The following is a 15138-nucleotide window of genomic DNA, read 5'->3' on the forward strand; positions in this document are numbered from 1 at the left end:
TTGTATTTTATGTTCCAGATTCCTTTTCCTCAATTTTGGGAAGTTTAGTTTGGGTTTTGTCTTTGCATCCCGGATATATTTATGGCCCACATTATGTATAGATTCCAGTGACAAAGATGCTAAGACTTATGGAGGCTAGATCTGGAAAAAAAAAAAACAAGGAAAGCATTCTGATTTTGAAGAAGAGGAAGAAAATGTGATTTAATGGTTATCAACATTACAATATATTGTTATAGTAAAATGCAACTAAAACTCCAGGTATCATTGGTGTAGTTGTTATCCAATGTCCAGTTTGGTGTTTTTTAATTGGAATAATAGTAGAGAAATGAAAAAAGAGACTGCTTTGATTGTAATATTATTAAAAAAATGGCTCTGCTTCAGTATAAGAAAACTTACAATATTCCACTAAACACTTTTAGTCAATGTTAGAGACCCTGATGAATCTACTTAGTTTAACGTTCTGTCTTTGGCTTTATCAGCTGCGTTGACAAGGTTAACTAGTTGTGCATTCATGGCTTGTACTTCAAATTTGTAAAACAACAGCGGGTTTTTATTGTAATCCTGTTCCATAAATCTACAGCTAACATTTGTTTCTTGATGCAGCTGTTTTTAGTTTTCCATAAAAATCCAAATAAAGTGGAACACAACCACATTATGAATGCAGGTCTTGTAAAACTGCCACAGGCTGACATCTCTTTCTTTTTTAGAGAAGACTTTGGGTCTGTTTTAGGATAACAAATAATTCTGATCAAGACGCCCCAAATGTAACACCATATCATACCACACCTCTTTCTCTTTTTGTCTCTAGGAACCCAGGAGAGGACACTAAAATGCTGGTGTGTGACATGTGCGACAAAGGCTACCACACCTTTTGTTTGCAACCTGCTATTGACTCCTTACCTACCAACGGGTGGAGATGTATGGTAGGAACCTCCTCATACTTCTTAGCACCTTTAAAGATAGAAATTAAAAAACAGAATGTTCTGATTGGAATATTTTAATAATGCAAATAGTAAAACATGAGATCCTCAGTCACAATGGCAACTTATTGTGGTTGATTTCATGTTGGTTTTACACAATGGCACTGCATTTTCCTCTTTTATTGCAGAGTCATGTTGTGTTCAGTGTGTGCAAAGATGGGGGGGTGGGGGGGGAATAATTCATCTAGGCTCTGTCGCTGGGTAAAGTGACCTGGACCCAAAGGGATATGCACATGGTGTTTGTGGAAGAAATGACTCAGAGCTGCTGATCTTTAAAAGGTTTCACTTCCAGTAGATAATTCGAAGTGTACTTGTGCGTACATGCACTAGTGTTCTGTTTTGTGTCAGCTGCATATTTTTTTTTTAATGCAGCAGTTGGATTAGGTCATACCGAAGGAAGCAGCAGGTGAACAGAGCTCCCCACATATAGAAAGCTGAGCATGTCAAAATGTGAACAATACAGCCCTAATGAACCGCTGCTGCTCACTTCTTAGTGCAAGTCCACATATTGGTGTCAGTTTTGTTCTGAGTGGTTTGGTTGTTTTCTTTCTGATCAATAGAAATTAGTCATCCTTCCAGTTTCAATGCTGTGCAATGTAACTCTGACATCGTCTTTGTTGAATTGCGTTGTTTTAATGGTAATCTTGTATTTATTCATTTATGTATTCACATTTTCTGAGAAAGTTTATTTTTAGTTTTATTTCCCTGAATGCTAAACAAATTTGAACAGAATTAAATGCCTGAGGATAATTTTGTAAGTTTTAAATTGGAGTTGGGCAATTAATTGCATTTGCACCATAGTCGCGTTTTACCAAAACATAGTTTTCAAATCACACAGGCACTAAATTTCTCAGCTCAGGCTTTTAAGTGGTGGTCAAACACTTGAAGTGGGTTTGTTGTCACCGAAAGATAAAGTTGCAGCTAGCATGCAGATTCATGCATGCAAGTGGAAGTAAGCAGTTTTTCACACAAAGATTATAGTAAAGTCCTGCAACAGCAAATTCTGGGCAAGCAAGCTTTCAAAAACTGAAAGCCTGAAGTGATACATCTACAAGCTTTGGGTTAGTGCAAAGGAAAAAAATAAGATCTCAATCACAGTTTTGGTTAAAAATAATCACAACTCAGATTTTTGACAATATTGGTTAACCCTATTTTAAATAAAATAACATTTAAATTGTTTGCACACCCTCACACATTCATCAACATATTTGATGATTTTAAAAATGTTGGATTTTATTCCCCAACAATAATAAAACGTTTTTGTTATAAAAAAATTTTTAAGTTTTAAAACAGCAGGGAGTTGTTTCCAGTTTACAGTCGATCAGTCAAACTGTCGTCCAGGTGTTTTTATTGTTCTATACGCAGGGCAACTCAAACTAAATAAAAACAGGAGGCAATGAAAACAAAGACCTGAACAATAAGCTGAACAAGTCCAAGCATCAAACTGGACAATATGCAGAAATGGATGTTTAACAAGGTGATGTTAGTGTAGATAATGATGAAAAACTAGAAAGAAGGTTAGATTCTGAAATATTGAAACAAATCAAAAAATTATTAGAATTAATATGGATATTGACATTTGGTGAATGCATATAATGAAAAGGGTATACATCAAGACATAAAGAATAAAGGCTAATTCTACGTTGTTTCGGTAACGGGTGAATTTTAATTGTAGATTGTGTATTATGATAAAAAGATTGGTTTTAATAAAATGTTATTAATGTTGTTAATTTATTGCTGCACTGGATCTAAATGTCTTTTGCATGTTGTTCGTTTCTCCACAGAACTGCAGGGTTTGCATCCAGTGTGGAACGCGGACCAGTGGACAGTGGCACCACACCAGTCTGTTATGTGAGAACTGTGTCCAAAACCAGGACCCTGCTCTCTGCTGTCCAATGTGCTCTTGCATCCTGGACCCTGAGCATCACAAAGACTTACTAAACTGTCAGACTTGTAAAAGGTAAGAACGGCAAAATAAAATCATGTGTTTGACATTTTTCTTACCATATGTGCAATGAAAATATTTGTTTGATCATTGTGTGCTTCCTGTCAGATGGCTACACCTGGAATGTGAGCGTCAGAACTCAGGCCATGGAGAAATCCACCCCAGGGAGGACTATGTTTGCTCCAACTGCAGGTCCCCTGCTGCACAGCAGGCACTGCAGGCCGAGGATATGGACATTGGCCCAGAGCTCAGTCCTCAACCTGCCCCCATGCACACAGACTCAGAGACTGGCCTACAGCCGGCTCAAAAGCACAAAGACCTTGAACCTGCCGTTCAGCTGTCCTCTGAAATGCACAATGACCCCAAACCGGAATTGCTTGCTGTTCCATTGCACTCTGATCCAGAGCCTGCTGAGGCTACCGTCCAGGAGGAGAAGCTGGCCACGTCAGACCATAAGCCTGGTAGGTCCTGGTTCAAACAATTATACTCCTTCTTCTGACCTTCTTCAGAGTTTGTTACCAAGCTCAGGGTTGGATGTTTGTTAAATCAATGTAAGTGTTAGTGGTTGAGAAGTCATCCAGAGAACAGCTGGCCACAGAGAGAAAATTCAAAGTCCTGCCAAATCAGTGTGCTTTAGTAGCTGTAGTGTTGATGAAGTTGTGAAAGTTATTGCTCATGCAGATCAAAGAATTGAAAAGGGAGTTCTATGCATCAACTCAAAGAAGAAGCAGTCCCTTGTCTTCAAAGGAACATCTGAGGGTTCACGTGCGACCAGATGGTGTCCCACTAGCATCAGATTAAAACAGCAGTGTTCTTCTTTGTTATTCTCTTGTTTTGAATCAATAGTTTGAAGTGACTATCTTTGAGCATGAAGGACGGATCAGTCTTCTGTATTAATTTAAGAAACATTCTTAGGTATTTTTTGTATGTATTTTTCCAGTTTAACTACTAAGTAGCTTTAATTTAAGTTAACGTTTACCTGAACTTTGTTTGAGACAGATCTGACAAACTTTGCTTTTTATTTTGGGACAATGAACAATGAGTTGAAGGTAATGCATTTTTTTATTTACTTATGGCTAACCACATTAAAGCCTTAGAGTACTGTTTCATTCACAAATTCGGTTTGCTTTTTTGTTTTAAATCCACCCAAGCCCTTAAATTCAAGCGAAAATATAATCAATGCTTTATGAAACTGAATGTTTATTTTTTGCAACCACAAACGCCTTCATAGTTTTACTATTGGAATGACTTTAACTCATGTCATTATCACTGGTACAAATTATATTAACATTTTGAATTTGACATTCAATTTAAAATATGGTCTAAATGGGGTCAATCGGCAATGAAGTGCAGAATCTCCCTCCAGAAATGGTCAGTAGGCTAGAGATGCCTGTGGCGTCTATGCTGCCCACTCTGTGCAGACAGCCTTCTCCACTGACAGCAGAGAATGGATGAGAGAATGAAGATTATATCATGGATCTCCTGTCTGCTAACCTGCCTTGAAGCAATGCTGGCTCATTCATTACTGCTCACACTGCCTGCCTGCTTGTTTTGCACACTAGGCACAGATGCTCACTACTTTTCTTCATCTGGTCATTTGCAATCTCCGTAATAGATTTGGCTGGAAAAGCAGCATTTTTTTCTGCCGTATTACTTATGTTATGGTGTCTTTCATACTTTTAGTTGTTGGTCAGATAGATTGAATGCTTTGTTTCATTAGCAGTCTGTTAAATACATCATTTGTGCAATAATGTTAAAACAAACCACTTTTTCTCCTCTTGTGACATTAAATCAGAGGAGGTTTTTCCTCTCCTGGATCCGTTTGAATTACCAAAAATAGTGCTATATGCTAAATGGCTAATTTTATATTTTATTTTATTATTTTAAACATGAAGTTTTCTTGATTTTTTTTTTGCTGTTCTTTAGAATAGTTTTAAAAATTGTACGACTTGGATAAAATATTTAGAAAATCCTTCTAACTCAATAGTTGTTGGAATATTGGCCCATTCCTCAGAATGGTTAGAACCAGAGCAGATGAGTCTGGTTTGCAGGCTGGTTTGCTCACATGCACCTTCCAGCTCTGCCCACACATCGTCTAATGGATTGAGTTCAGGGCGTGATAATGGAGGAGACGTGTTGTGGGACTCGGAGCAAACACCATGATAGCTGAATCGGCCCGTTGTGTTTATGCTTGCACACTTGTTTGAACAGATAAACATGGCCCCCTAAGGTGTCTGCATATTTGCACTCAAGGATGAACTGAATTTATGGAGGTGCACAACTTTCTCTCCAACAATCGAGTTATTGACTTTTGCTTGATCATCACATCAATCAAGGAAGCGTTCTATTTGAGACTTGCTAAACATGCCTTCAAATAACCTCTATGATTCTAAATTAGAGCTAGAAATGCATGCAAAGTCACAAAATCCTCCACTGGCTTCTCAAATTTTAAAACTGTGTTTTAATATTAATGTAAAGCAATCCTGTTTGATAAAAAGATTCTCTCAGAATCATCTAATATTATTCTGACATTCAGCAAATTCCGTAAAAATTCAAAAAATATCCACTGGACTTGGTTTTTTTAAGATTTGAAGACATTTCACCACCTCTCCAGGAAGCTTTCTCAATTCAAATGTCTGGATCCGCAGTGAGTTTGAGTCTTATATGGACAAGACCTTGTATTGCTTGGAAACATGCAAATGGTAACCGATGAATGGGTCAGGAAAATATTAGTATGATTTCAGCTTAGTTAAAGTAATCGTAACCCAGTCTTTTGAACATATAATTTCTCAGAATATGTCTTTAAAATTATGTTTTATAATTTTTTAGGAAAAAATAGAAATAAATAAAAACACAGTATGTCCCTTTTCAAACTCCTTTATTTTTTTTTGCAAGGGGTACACAGGAGAGCTTGACTTGTGTTTAGGCAGTGTAGTCCCGCTATTGTGGAGCACAGGATCGAGTGGTGGTTGTTAGCCAGGCAAATGCTAGCACCATGATTGACATTAATCAAGAATAAGGACCGAAATCACGTTGTTTGGAGAGATCGCTCTTGCTGTCTTTACTGGTTTGAACAAAAAAATAAATAAAAGCCATTTTAATACTCTGGATTGTTAGACAGGTTTTCAATGAGGCTAAACACCAACATACGGGTTTTAATGTGTGAAAGTCCCTGATGCCTGTTGAAAAAAAACAAAGATAATCCATCTGCCTTTGTAAACATCTGGTTTCAGCTGTATTAGGCCTGTTGAGATGAATCTGCCTGCAGTAGCTACACAGATCTCTGGTGTCTAAGATTAGAGCTGTCATGATACAACTTCTAATTTCTGATAAAATACCGATATTGCAGATTTGAGTATTAACCGATTCCGATACAATATTGAAAGTGTCTTAATAATAGATGACAAACATGACTCTGGAAAATGCTTATTACAGCAGCTGACATCACAATATTTGATGTTACCCTGACATGGTTTGCTAGATTGTTTCCACTATGGTTATTATGTCATTGCAGCTGCTATCTTTTGGGGAGGCAATGACAAAATTATTTGTACTATTGCTTCTAAATATTAAAGCGATTGTGCTTTTTTTTTCTTTTCATAACATCTTCACCTCTTTCCCTAAGCTTTAGCATACCAGATGCTACCTTTACTGTTGGCTATCAGCATCAGCGGCTGTAAAAAGTATATGCAACTGACTGTTCATACTGGTAGCTTTAAGGGCAGAGTGTCCAAAACCTGCCAATCTAGCAAATATTGCATCAAAACAGTTGCAATTGCGATGTTGAAACCTTGATGTGGTGTGGTTAATTGGTGCCATTTGCTGTATGGTGAAGCTCTCTTAGGTTCTTGTTGGTCTAAATGTTATTGTATATTAATCAGCTTCCTGAAGGTTATTGTGGAAAAGAACACAGCAGCTAAATACCAGCAGGTCAGACTCCACCCTGATGTCACAGAGTGCTGGGTTGCATATTTTGATTTTCGATTTTCACCTTTACCGTTTGAAAGCAACCGACAGTAATATACTTTAGATACAGTCCGGCTTTCTGAATGTTATACAGGTCATTGCATTTAGAAACTATTGAATAATTAGAATATGTCTGTGATATTAATAGTCTCTCTCTTTTCTTTTTTAAATGCTATAGTTTTGGCATCGGTAATGTATGGATCTGATTATCTTTCAAAGCTTAGCTAATTTTTTAAAGTTAAAATTTAATATGAAGTCCCTCTAAAATCAGAGCCTCAGCTCATCTGGTAATCACGCAGATGGGTACCTTAATTAAAATCTTGATTTCAGCACAGTTCAGTGTTTAATAGATGCTCTGAAGTCTGTCCTGTGTTTACAAGGTAGTCCTTACTTGGGGCCTTTATGAGAGGCAGAGTTATGTAACCATCTGAACTATTTAGTTTTGTTTTTTCAGCAAGATTAGAGATTATCAGAACCAGTCCATTCTGATGAATGTGAATGTGTGCTCGACTTGGTCAATAGCTGATGCTAAGAGATGGTTGTAGGCCCATCTTCCTAATTTACTTTCCGGCATGAGCACCGGATGAGCACCTGCAAGCTGCACAGTCATGAGCCCAGAGCACACAGACCCTGGGATGTTGGTTACCATGGTTACTCTCTTCCCTGGCATTGATGCGTAGCAGGTGCATGCGTGTGTCAGGATCAGTGTGACATGGGAACTTGTGGATTGAAATAGTGGGCGCCTCCTTAAGACTGGGCTGTCTGTACCATCAGATGCTGTGTAGCAGAATATTGGCTCGATGTGTGGATTCCTGATAGCCAGGGATGACTGGTTCTATTCACACAGCTCAAGTTAAAGGAATTGATTGCTTTTAAACAAAGCAGAAATGGGATGCTTAGAGAAAAAAAACCTAGAGTGAGACGATTGTAGGCACTGGTTTGGTTGTTTATAAGATGAAAAATAGCCTAAAAGTATTACTATTTTATTTCAAAGTGGATTCTGACTGGTTTTTATTCCAAAAGTAACCAGTGGAACCATTGTTGTTTTTATCAATAACCAATTATTACATTTTTTATTATTTACTTTAGGTTATTGAGGCTGTTTTCCAATTCCTTATACATCTTTTCAAACTTACAATCTGTCCTGATACACTGATCAGATTTTTTGTGGTAGATTTCTAAGAACTGAAACCGATTTTAGCTTTTTCTATTTTTCTTGAAAATCTACAGGAGACAACAAACCACTTTTCCTTCTTTTGGGATAACTTGAAGACGCACAGCTCTGGAGATGAGCAGGATTTACTGAAACGTTTACATACTCAACATTTTAAAAGTTCCTTTTTATCTACCATCAAACTTCTACATCAGAGTGTCGTCAGTGAGGCTCGGTAGCTCTTACTTATGTTGCATTCACTGACCGGAAGATGAACTGTTTCAGATAGTCACACACAATCAGCGAAGGCTTCAGACTATTCCTTTCATGGGACGATTTCTTAGTTCATCCTTAGAGCACACTTATGATGTCACTGAATTGCTGCTAATGAAAGTTTGCTCCTCTCTTTAGAAGCTGAAGGAAGAGCGGATGCTGTTGGGGTGCAGAGTCCTGAACCCTCCAACCACACATTTCCAGCAGAATTCAACCCAGGTTTGTACAGGTCAAATTATTAAGTCATCTGAAACGAGGAACACCACTAATTTGAAGGTTGTAACATTAAATAAAAGACAGCATTCTTAGCTATGTCAGAATTGTGCAAAATGGACGCTTTATGGTAGGCTATCACATATCTGTTGCCATTCATTGTAACCAATAATTTAGTTAGGGGTTGTTGATATTAGGTCATTTTAAAGGACTAAAACTTTGCAGAACTGTGCCCAATTAAGATCCTGAATGTTTTAACTAGGTTACAAATGTATGTCTTTTGATTTTATGCTTTCTATGCCCATATAATTTATCATGAGTAGCATAAAACTTTACACTCTTATTATGTCTGTAAATACTGTTAAATAAAACCTTTGTTTGCTCTTTTACAGAAACAAAACCAGCAGCTAGATCCCACCTCACATCTCCAGAAAGTTCTGTGTCTTTGTCATCTCCGAGCCAGGAACCCTTTCCTGCCTTGGTGCCCAATGATGAACTCCAGACGCAGGATGTCACATCGCTAATCCGACCGGCAAATACAGAGGCCTGCCCTGAGCAGGGCATGGTCAACCCCAGCACAAAGGATTTCAAGGCCATCATCTCAACCACCAAAGAACCAAGTACTGCATCAGTAACTTCTGTGGAACAACCAATGGAAGTCACACTGCACCAAACCTCCAGTATGGATGTAGTCAGGGCCTCTTTCTTGGAAACTGCTCCTAAACAACCTAACCAGGAGATGAATGAGGGTTTATTTCACATGAACTTGGCGGAGACTGTTAAGCCCTCAACTTCTAGTAAATCAGAAGATATGAACTCTACACTGGACAGCAAGCCCAATGTGTTACTTTCTGGGTTGTCTTTAGGGGAGAAACCCAACAAAACAGCTGTGGAAAGACTGGCTGAAATGGTCTCCTCTCCTTCATGCTCTTCTCCTCTGGCCAGAGGGACGCCCCTCAGAGATCCATCACAGACCCAGATTCTGCCCACACTGACTGACCACAGCAGTATAATCCCAACAGCAAACCTCATACCCTTCACGCCGAAGATTGGCATGGGAAAACCAGCCATCACAAAGAGAAAGTTTTCTCCTGGGAGGCCTCGGGTGAAGCAGGTATGACTCCAAATGTCAGGATGTCCAGGCCTCCCTCTGCCTGGTTCTCGGTTACAGTCCAGCTAGTTTAGTGCAATAATTGGTGCGCCCAACTTGTATGCCAAGTCTTTGTATGTTACCAGCATTCAATCCTCTTTGAAACTTGTTGAAGTAGCTTTCAGGCTTGGAATACGATCTTCAGACCAAACTACACCTTGCAGTGCCGTACACAACCAAAGCAGGAAAGTGTCTGTTAGGTTTGTTTTCAACTCAGCGTTATGGTTTGATTTTGAGGAGATTCTGTGGAGATGCAGGTCTTGTGGATTGAAAATATTTTGCTAACATTCCCTACTGGTATCCATCTCAATTATCATCATCATCATCACCTGTTTTTCTATTCATCTCATGATCACAACATAAACATGCACCGTTTTCTTATTAGAATGGGGATAAACATTCATTTAGTCACAAATATTAGTAATAATCGCTTTTATAGCATAGATAATATTATAAATATTATCTATGCTAAGGGAGATTAAACACTGAAACTTCATATTAAAAAAAATAATAAAATATTGGTGTGCTGAGTCTGCCTCAAACCGATTGTGGAGCTTCCCAGAAAATATTTGGAATTGATTTGTGCCTTTGGCTACAATATATAATAAATGAAGCTAGAGTGAGTGAGCTAGTTCAGTTAAATAAATTGATTTTTTTTCTAGAGGTAGTATATCATAACTCTTAAATAAGCATTACAGTGCTCAAATTAATTTACTGCTCCCAGAGTGGGAAAATCTTTTCCAAAAAGCATAAATCAGACTCTTTAGCGGAGCATGGCTAATGCACTGATGTTTGTTGTATGATATGCAGCTACTTGTTTGTCAGCATGCCAAACATATGATCGCTATAACAAGATGTAACAAGTTTATTTTCCACCCTTCTCATAATGCCGTGCTAATGTAAGTGAATACTTCTGTTTAAACTGCCACTAACACGTTTGCTCTCTAACTAGGTGCATGAAAAACAAGGAATAGCTTTAACACATTATGATACTTAACTTGTAGACGCCTCAGCTTTTCAGTTCCTTCCTTAGATGACTGCGTGTTGAGTTTTTCTCCAATGAGTACATGAGAACCTCACCACATTTCTTTAACATCCTTCTCTGTATGTTTTTGGGTTTCTTTGCCGGCTTTGTTTTTAAGTTGCTGCATTTTGTCGCCCTCCTCCCTCCCTCCTCTCTCTCTCACTCTCTCTCACCCTCTCACCCATCCCTCCTTACCTTAGGGTGCATGGAGCCCCCATAGCAGTGTGTGCTCACCCTTTTCCTGGTCACCAGACCAGCCAGAGGGTTGGGACCCAAGGACCAGGCAGTCTTATGGCAGCCCCGGTTGGAGCGTCAGAGTGGTAAATAAATACAGTGGCAGGGCAGAAGTTGCTCTCTCTGACCTTTTTATTGTAATATTCACTCTTTGAGTGTTTCTGGGCTTCACTCGTCTGTACTATTTCCAAAAATCAGTATTTAATGACCTAATTACTTTAAAACTGGTTAAGAAACAGTGTTTGCTAAAAAAAAAAAAATTAAATATTTTTTATTTTTGGAACTGAACTGAGTGAGCCAAGTTCTTATAAAATCCTCAATACACAAAATGCTATGAAATCACTTGAATGTGTGAGTTCAAGCTGCCCTTTGTTAACTCTGCACCGTGGTGTTTCTGGTAGCTCTTGTTTAGGAAAGTGTGAAGAGCGATATGCATTTAAGAAATAAACAGGGACTCTTCAGAAGCTGGTAACCAAGGTAACAACTATAGGCTAAAATATTTACTCAGGTTTTTAAGTAAAGAAATACCCCAGTGTCATGGTGCTGATAAAAATAACTAGGTCTTTAAAATGTTCTAGACCATTGTTCTTCAAGCTCTGGTTACCTGCACCTCTTTAGATGTGCCTCCGCTTCAACACAGCCAATCAAGTCATTATTAGGATGCTGGAGAACCTGACTGCATGGTGAGGAGGTCATTTAGCCATTTGATTTAGGTGTGGAAGCAGTGGGATATCTAAAAAGTGCAGCACGCTGGATCTCGATCAGCAGAATTGAGGAACCATGTTCTAGATTTTCTATCTTAACATCAGTATTACATGATTATTTTAGCTTCTGATCAGCTAGCCAGTCTTGTTGGCAACTCTGAGCTTGCCAAGTATCATTTTGGATTCTTTGAATCACCATTTACAAGCCTGTAGCCTGTTAGAAACATTCTGTTTCTAACAGGCTACTTTTCTCATGAGTTTGGTAAAAGCACAGGAGTCTCCTTTCATCCAGCTGCCATTCAGAGTACAGCAACAGCTGAAGCAGGGCAGTGTTTTTATAACTACGGTGTAATGTTTTAGGGCTGGACGATGATTCAATATCAATATAAATTGCAAAATAATTTTTTTCAGTAGTGGCGATTTGACTTTTCTGATATGGCTTTACTGAACAAAGAAAAAAGTTAACTGATTTTTAAAATTTTATTTCAGTTTAATATCAGGGTGGATCAGAATTCTGACTTTAATCTTATAATTCTGAATTTAATCTCAGAATTTTGGATCTTAATGTAGATGGGCACCATGAAGGAAGAGATGTGGAAGCATTCAGCTTCACTGACAAAGATGTGAGTTGTTCAAGAGGGTCAGTAACACATTGTAGGAAAATGACGGAATTAGGCGACATTTTACCTGCCCCAGGGGTCCCCAGTGATGCTATTTCATTAATGGAAGGTGATTAAAACAAGAGAGCTAGTTTAGTTTCTGAAACAGACATGGCTACGGTTTTATGCTAACATGTTTGTTAGTCAGCAAGGTGATAGTGTTTTCGTTTCCCGCTTGTCTGTAAGTTTGAGAAAACATGGCCAATATGTTCTTCATATGGTATATGGTCACCTTAAATCAATAACAGTAACAGAGTTCTATATTTTATTTTGTGAACACAATGTTGAGATTTTTTGGTTTAAAGACACAGAGTTTTCTGTGTGAAACAATATTTTGCAAATGATAAAGAGCTGTTCTTGAGATCTGATCCAGGTCAGTCAGTTGAAATGTACCAGTCGGAGCTAAGGGATGAGCGTTTAATCCGTTTTATCGAAGAATCAAATCTTTTGTTTATGGAGCTTTAATGTTTGACACATCAAGAATCTTTTTTTTCTCCAATCCACTCCTTGGGCTTCCATAGCTCTGTGACGTCTTTTTATCACTTTCTGCTCTTAGAAGCTTACTCATAACTGATCAATTAGATCATTGTGTGAATTTTCTTCCCCTTAGAATTAAGGTCACCTTCCAGAGGCGATGATTGAAAATAAATACATTTGGCGGATTCGGTAGAAAAGAATTAGAGATCAGATTTTCAAGCCCTACTAGGAACACAGAAATGTCCACCTTTCAGATTTACTATCAGCATTGCTTTTGCTTCTACTCTTTATTGGTATGTAAGAGCTTTTCCATCAGAGGACGCAGTAGCTCCAGCAGCTTAGGTTGCATATTACTGATGGCTCAGTAGTATGGCTACATAGTTACACAGTTTTTCAAACTTTTCTCCGCATTGCCCATCACAACAAACTTCCCACCACTCCCATGTAGAGGTTGGCATCCCTGTCACTAAAATCTATATCAACCTCTATTAAAACAATTGAATTAAGTTTATATGTAAAATGCCTGTCTAAGGAAAACCAGTTGTTGCATTGAGTCATTGACTCAAAAGCAATCCCTCATACCAACAGTGGGTAAAACAGTGACTCCATCCATTTTGCCAGACATTTGACATGTAAAACTTCTATGCATAATGTCTGATATATAATAACCTGCCATGTATCGTATGAAGGCATTGGGTTTGGTTGTGTTATTACATTTACAGAGATTGTACTCTTCCTGCATATCCTGGAAAAGCATGGAATTTGCTTTCATTCATTTTTAGACCTGCATAAGAAAAGCATCGAAAAAATTGTATTTTCAACCTGTCTCAGTTCCTCCTTTTTCTCCCTTAGTTTCCCTCCATTACATTACTTCACTTACATTTCTTCTCTGCATCCTTCCTCTTTATTTCTTTTTTTTTTCCTGCTTCCATGTATAAAGCCTAAAAAATGCATTTTTTTCTCTCTTTTATTCCATTACAATCACATTATTTATGTGTACCACTGTCCATGTCCCCTGGTTACATCTGTAATACTTGCTTGAAGAACACAAATATGCACCCGGGGTGCAGTTACTCCTTTGTGATTATGATAATGTCCTTATTGACAGTACATTTTCCCTCCTGTCTTTCTTTCAAAACCTCAACAATATATATTCCTCTTTGGAAGTGGTAGAAATGGGTCTGTGAGGTGAATCAATAAAAATGTTTAGCAACTCCTCAACAGAAGAGAGCTCTTACTTAGGAGACGTTTATTTAGCTAAACTAGCTGGGCATCATGAGCCCATAATTAACAATGTGTTTGTAAGAAAGGAAACTTCTGCAATCAGACCAGGCTTGGGTTTATTTGAGCTTGTATGATGATGAATTGTGATAGCACGGTTTGTCTAAATTGATCATTAAGTTACGTTTTGTTTTTTCCTCTGCAGGGTCGAGGATCAGGCTTTCCTGGTAGGAGGAGGCCAAGAGGTGCAGGCCTGTCAGGCAGAGCTGGGCGGGGCAGAGCCAGAGGGAAGAATGGAGTGAGTCCCAGCATCAACCCTGGGGTATGAGCTTTGCTGGATGGCTCTTCTATTAGCACTTGTCATGTTCAAATCAAAGGTTTAACACTGCATTACATTCTGATGCTCTCGTTTAAAGAAAAAAAAAAAAAGATAATGTGAGAGACTTTGTGGTCCAACTTTCACGTTAAATCTATTTGTGTACATTTTTTCCATTTTGTAGCAGATCACTACAATAGAGACGCAGTACCCACTCAAAGAGGAGGAGGAAACTGCGATGCACAACACTGTTGTGATTTTCTCCAGCAATGACAGTTTCACACTGAAACAGGTTTGGACCATGTGTTTGTGCTCATTCTGATTTCAATTTAAAATGACAAACATTGGATTTCAATGCTAATATATATATATATTGTTATTAAATGACTGCTTAGAAATTTGGCCTCCCATTAATTCCCATCAGCATCATCAGCTGCTGATGGGATCATCAGCATTTTTTTTATTTATTTTTTTATTTATAAAATTGGAGCCTTGTTTTAGACTAACCATTGAAAGTTCCTGACTCAACCAGGCCATTGCTCTGTAAACGGTTTACTCATCTCTGCCTTCCTGTTAGGACATGTGTGTTGTGTGTGGGAGTTTCGGTCTTGGAGCAGAGGGACGTCTTTTGGCCTGTGTACAGTGTGGCCAGTGCTACCATCCCTTCTGTGTCGGCCTAAAGGTACAGCATTGATCCATATCCCATTTTCTAAATGTTTAATCGGTGTTTTACGCTTTACATTTCCTTCCTTCCTTCTTCCTTCCTTCCTTCCTTCCTTCCTTCCTTCCTTCCTCTCCTATACCTCTCTGTTCTTCTTTCTTT

At 38.4% G+C, this 15138-nt stretch overlaps 1 protein-coding gene across 11 annotated transcripts in view; it reads left to right on the forward strand.

Annotated features, from left to right (window-relative positions):
- Window positions 1–15138, forward strand: part of kmt2c (lysine (K)-specific methyltransferase 2C) — an 87306-nt gene that overhangs the window by 33748 nt on the left and 38420 nt on the right. For 8 of the 11 annotated variants that reach the window (XM_015372507.1, XM_015372509.1, XM_015372515.1 and 5 more), the window contains exons 10-18: window positions 809–923; window positions 2765–2940; window positions 3034–3386; window positions 8456–8536; window positions 8923–9644; window positions 10905–11024; window positions 14205–14321; window positions 14500–14607; window positions 14893–14997. In XM_015372507.1, coding sequence (XP_015227993.1) covers window positions 809–923; window positions 2765–2940; window positions 3034–3386; window positions 8456–8536; window positions 8923–9644; window positions 10905–11024; window positions 14205–14321; window positions 14500–14607; window positions 14893–14997 — 1897 coding nt within the window. The remainder of the gene's footprint in view (window positions 1–808; window positions 924–2764; window positions 2941–3033; window positions 3387–8455; window positions 8537–8922; window positions 9645–10904; window positions 11025–14204; window positions 14322–14499; window positions 14608–14892; window positions 14998–15138) is intronic. The other 3 variants (XM_015372508.1, XM_015372512.1, XM_015372516.1) reach the window with 2 other exon arrangements.

The sequence above is a fragment of the Cyprinodon variegatus genome, unplaced genomic scaffold (genome assembly GCF_000732505.1).
Source record: "Cyprinodon variegatus isolate N-32 unplaced genomic scaffold, C_variegatus-1.0 Scaffold73, whole genome shotgun sequence".
NCBI classification, from domain to species: domain Eukaryota; kingdom Metazoa; phylum Chordata; class Actinopteri; order Cyprinodontiformes; family Cyprinodontidae; genus Cyprinodon; species Cyprinodon variegatus.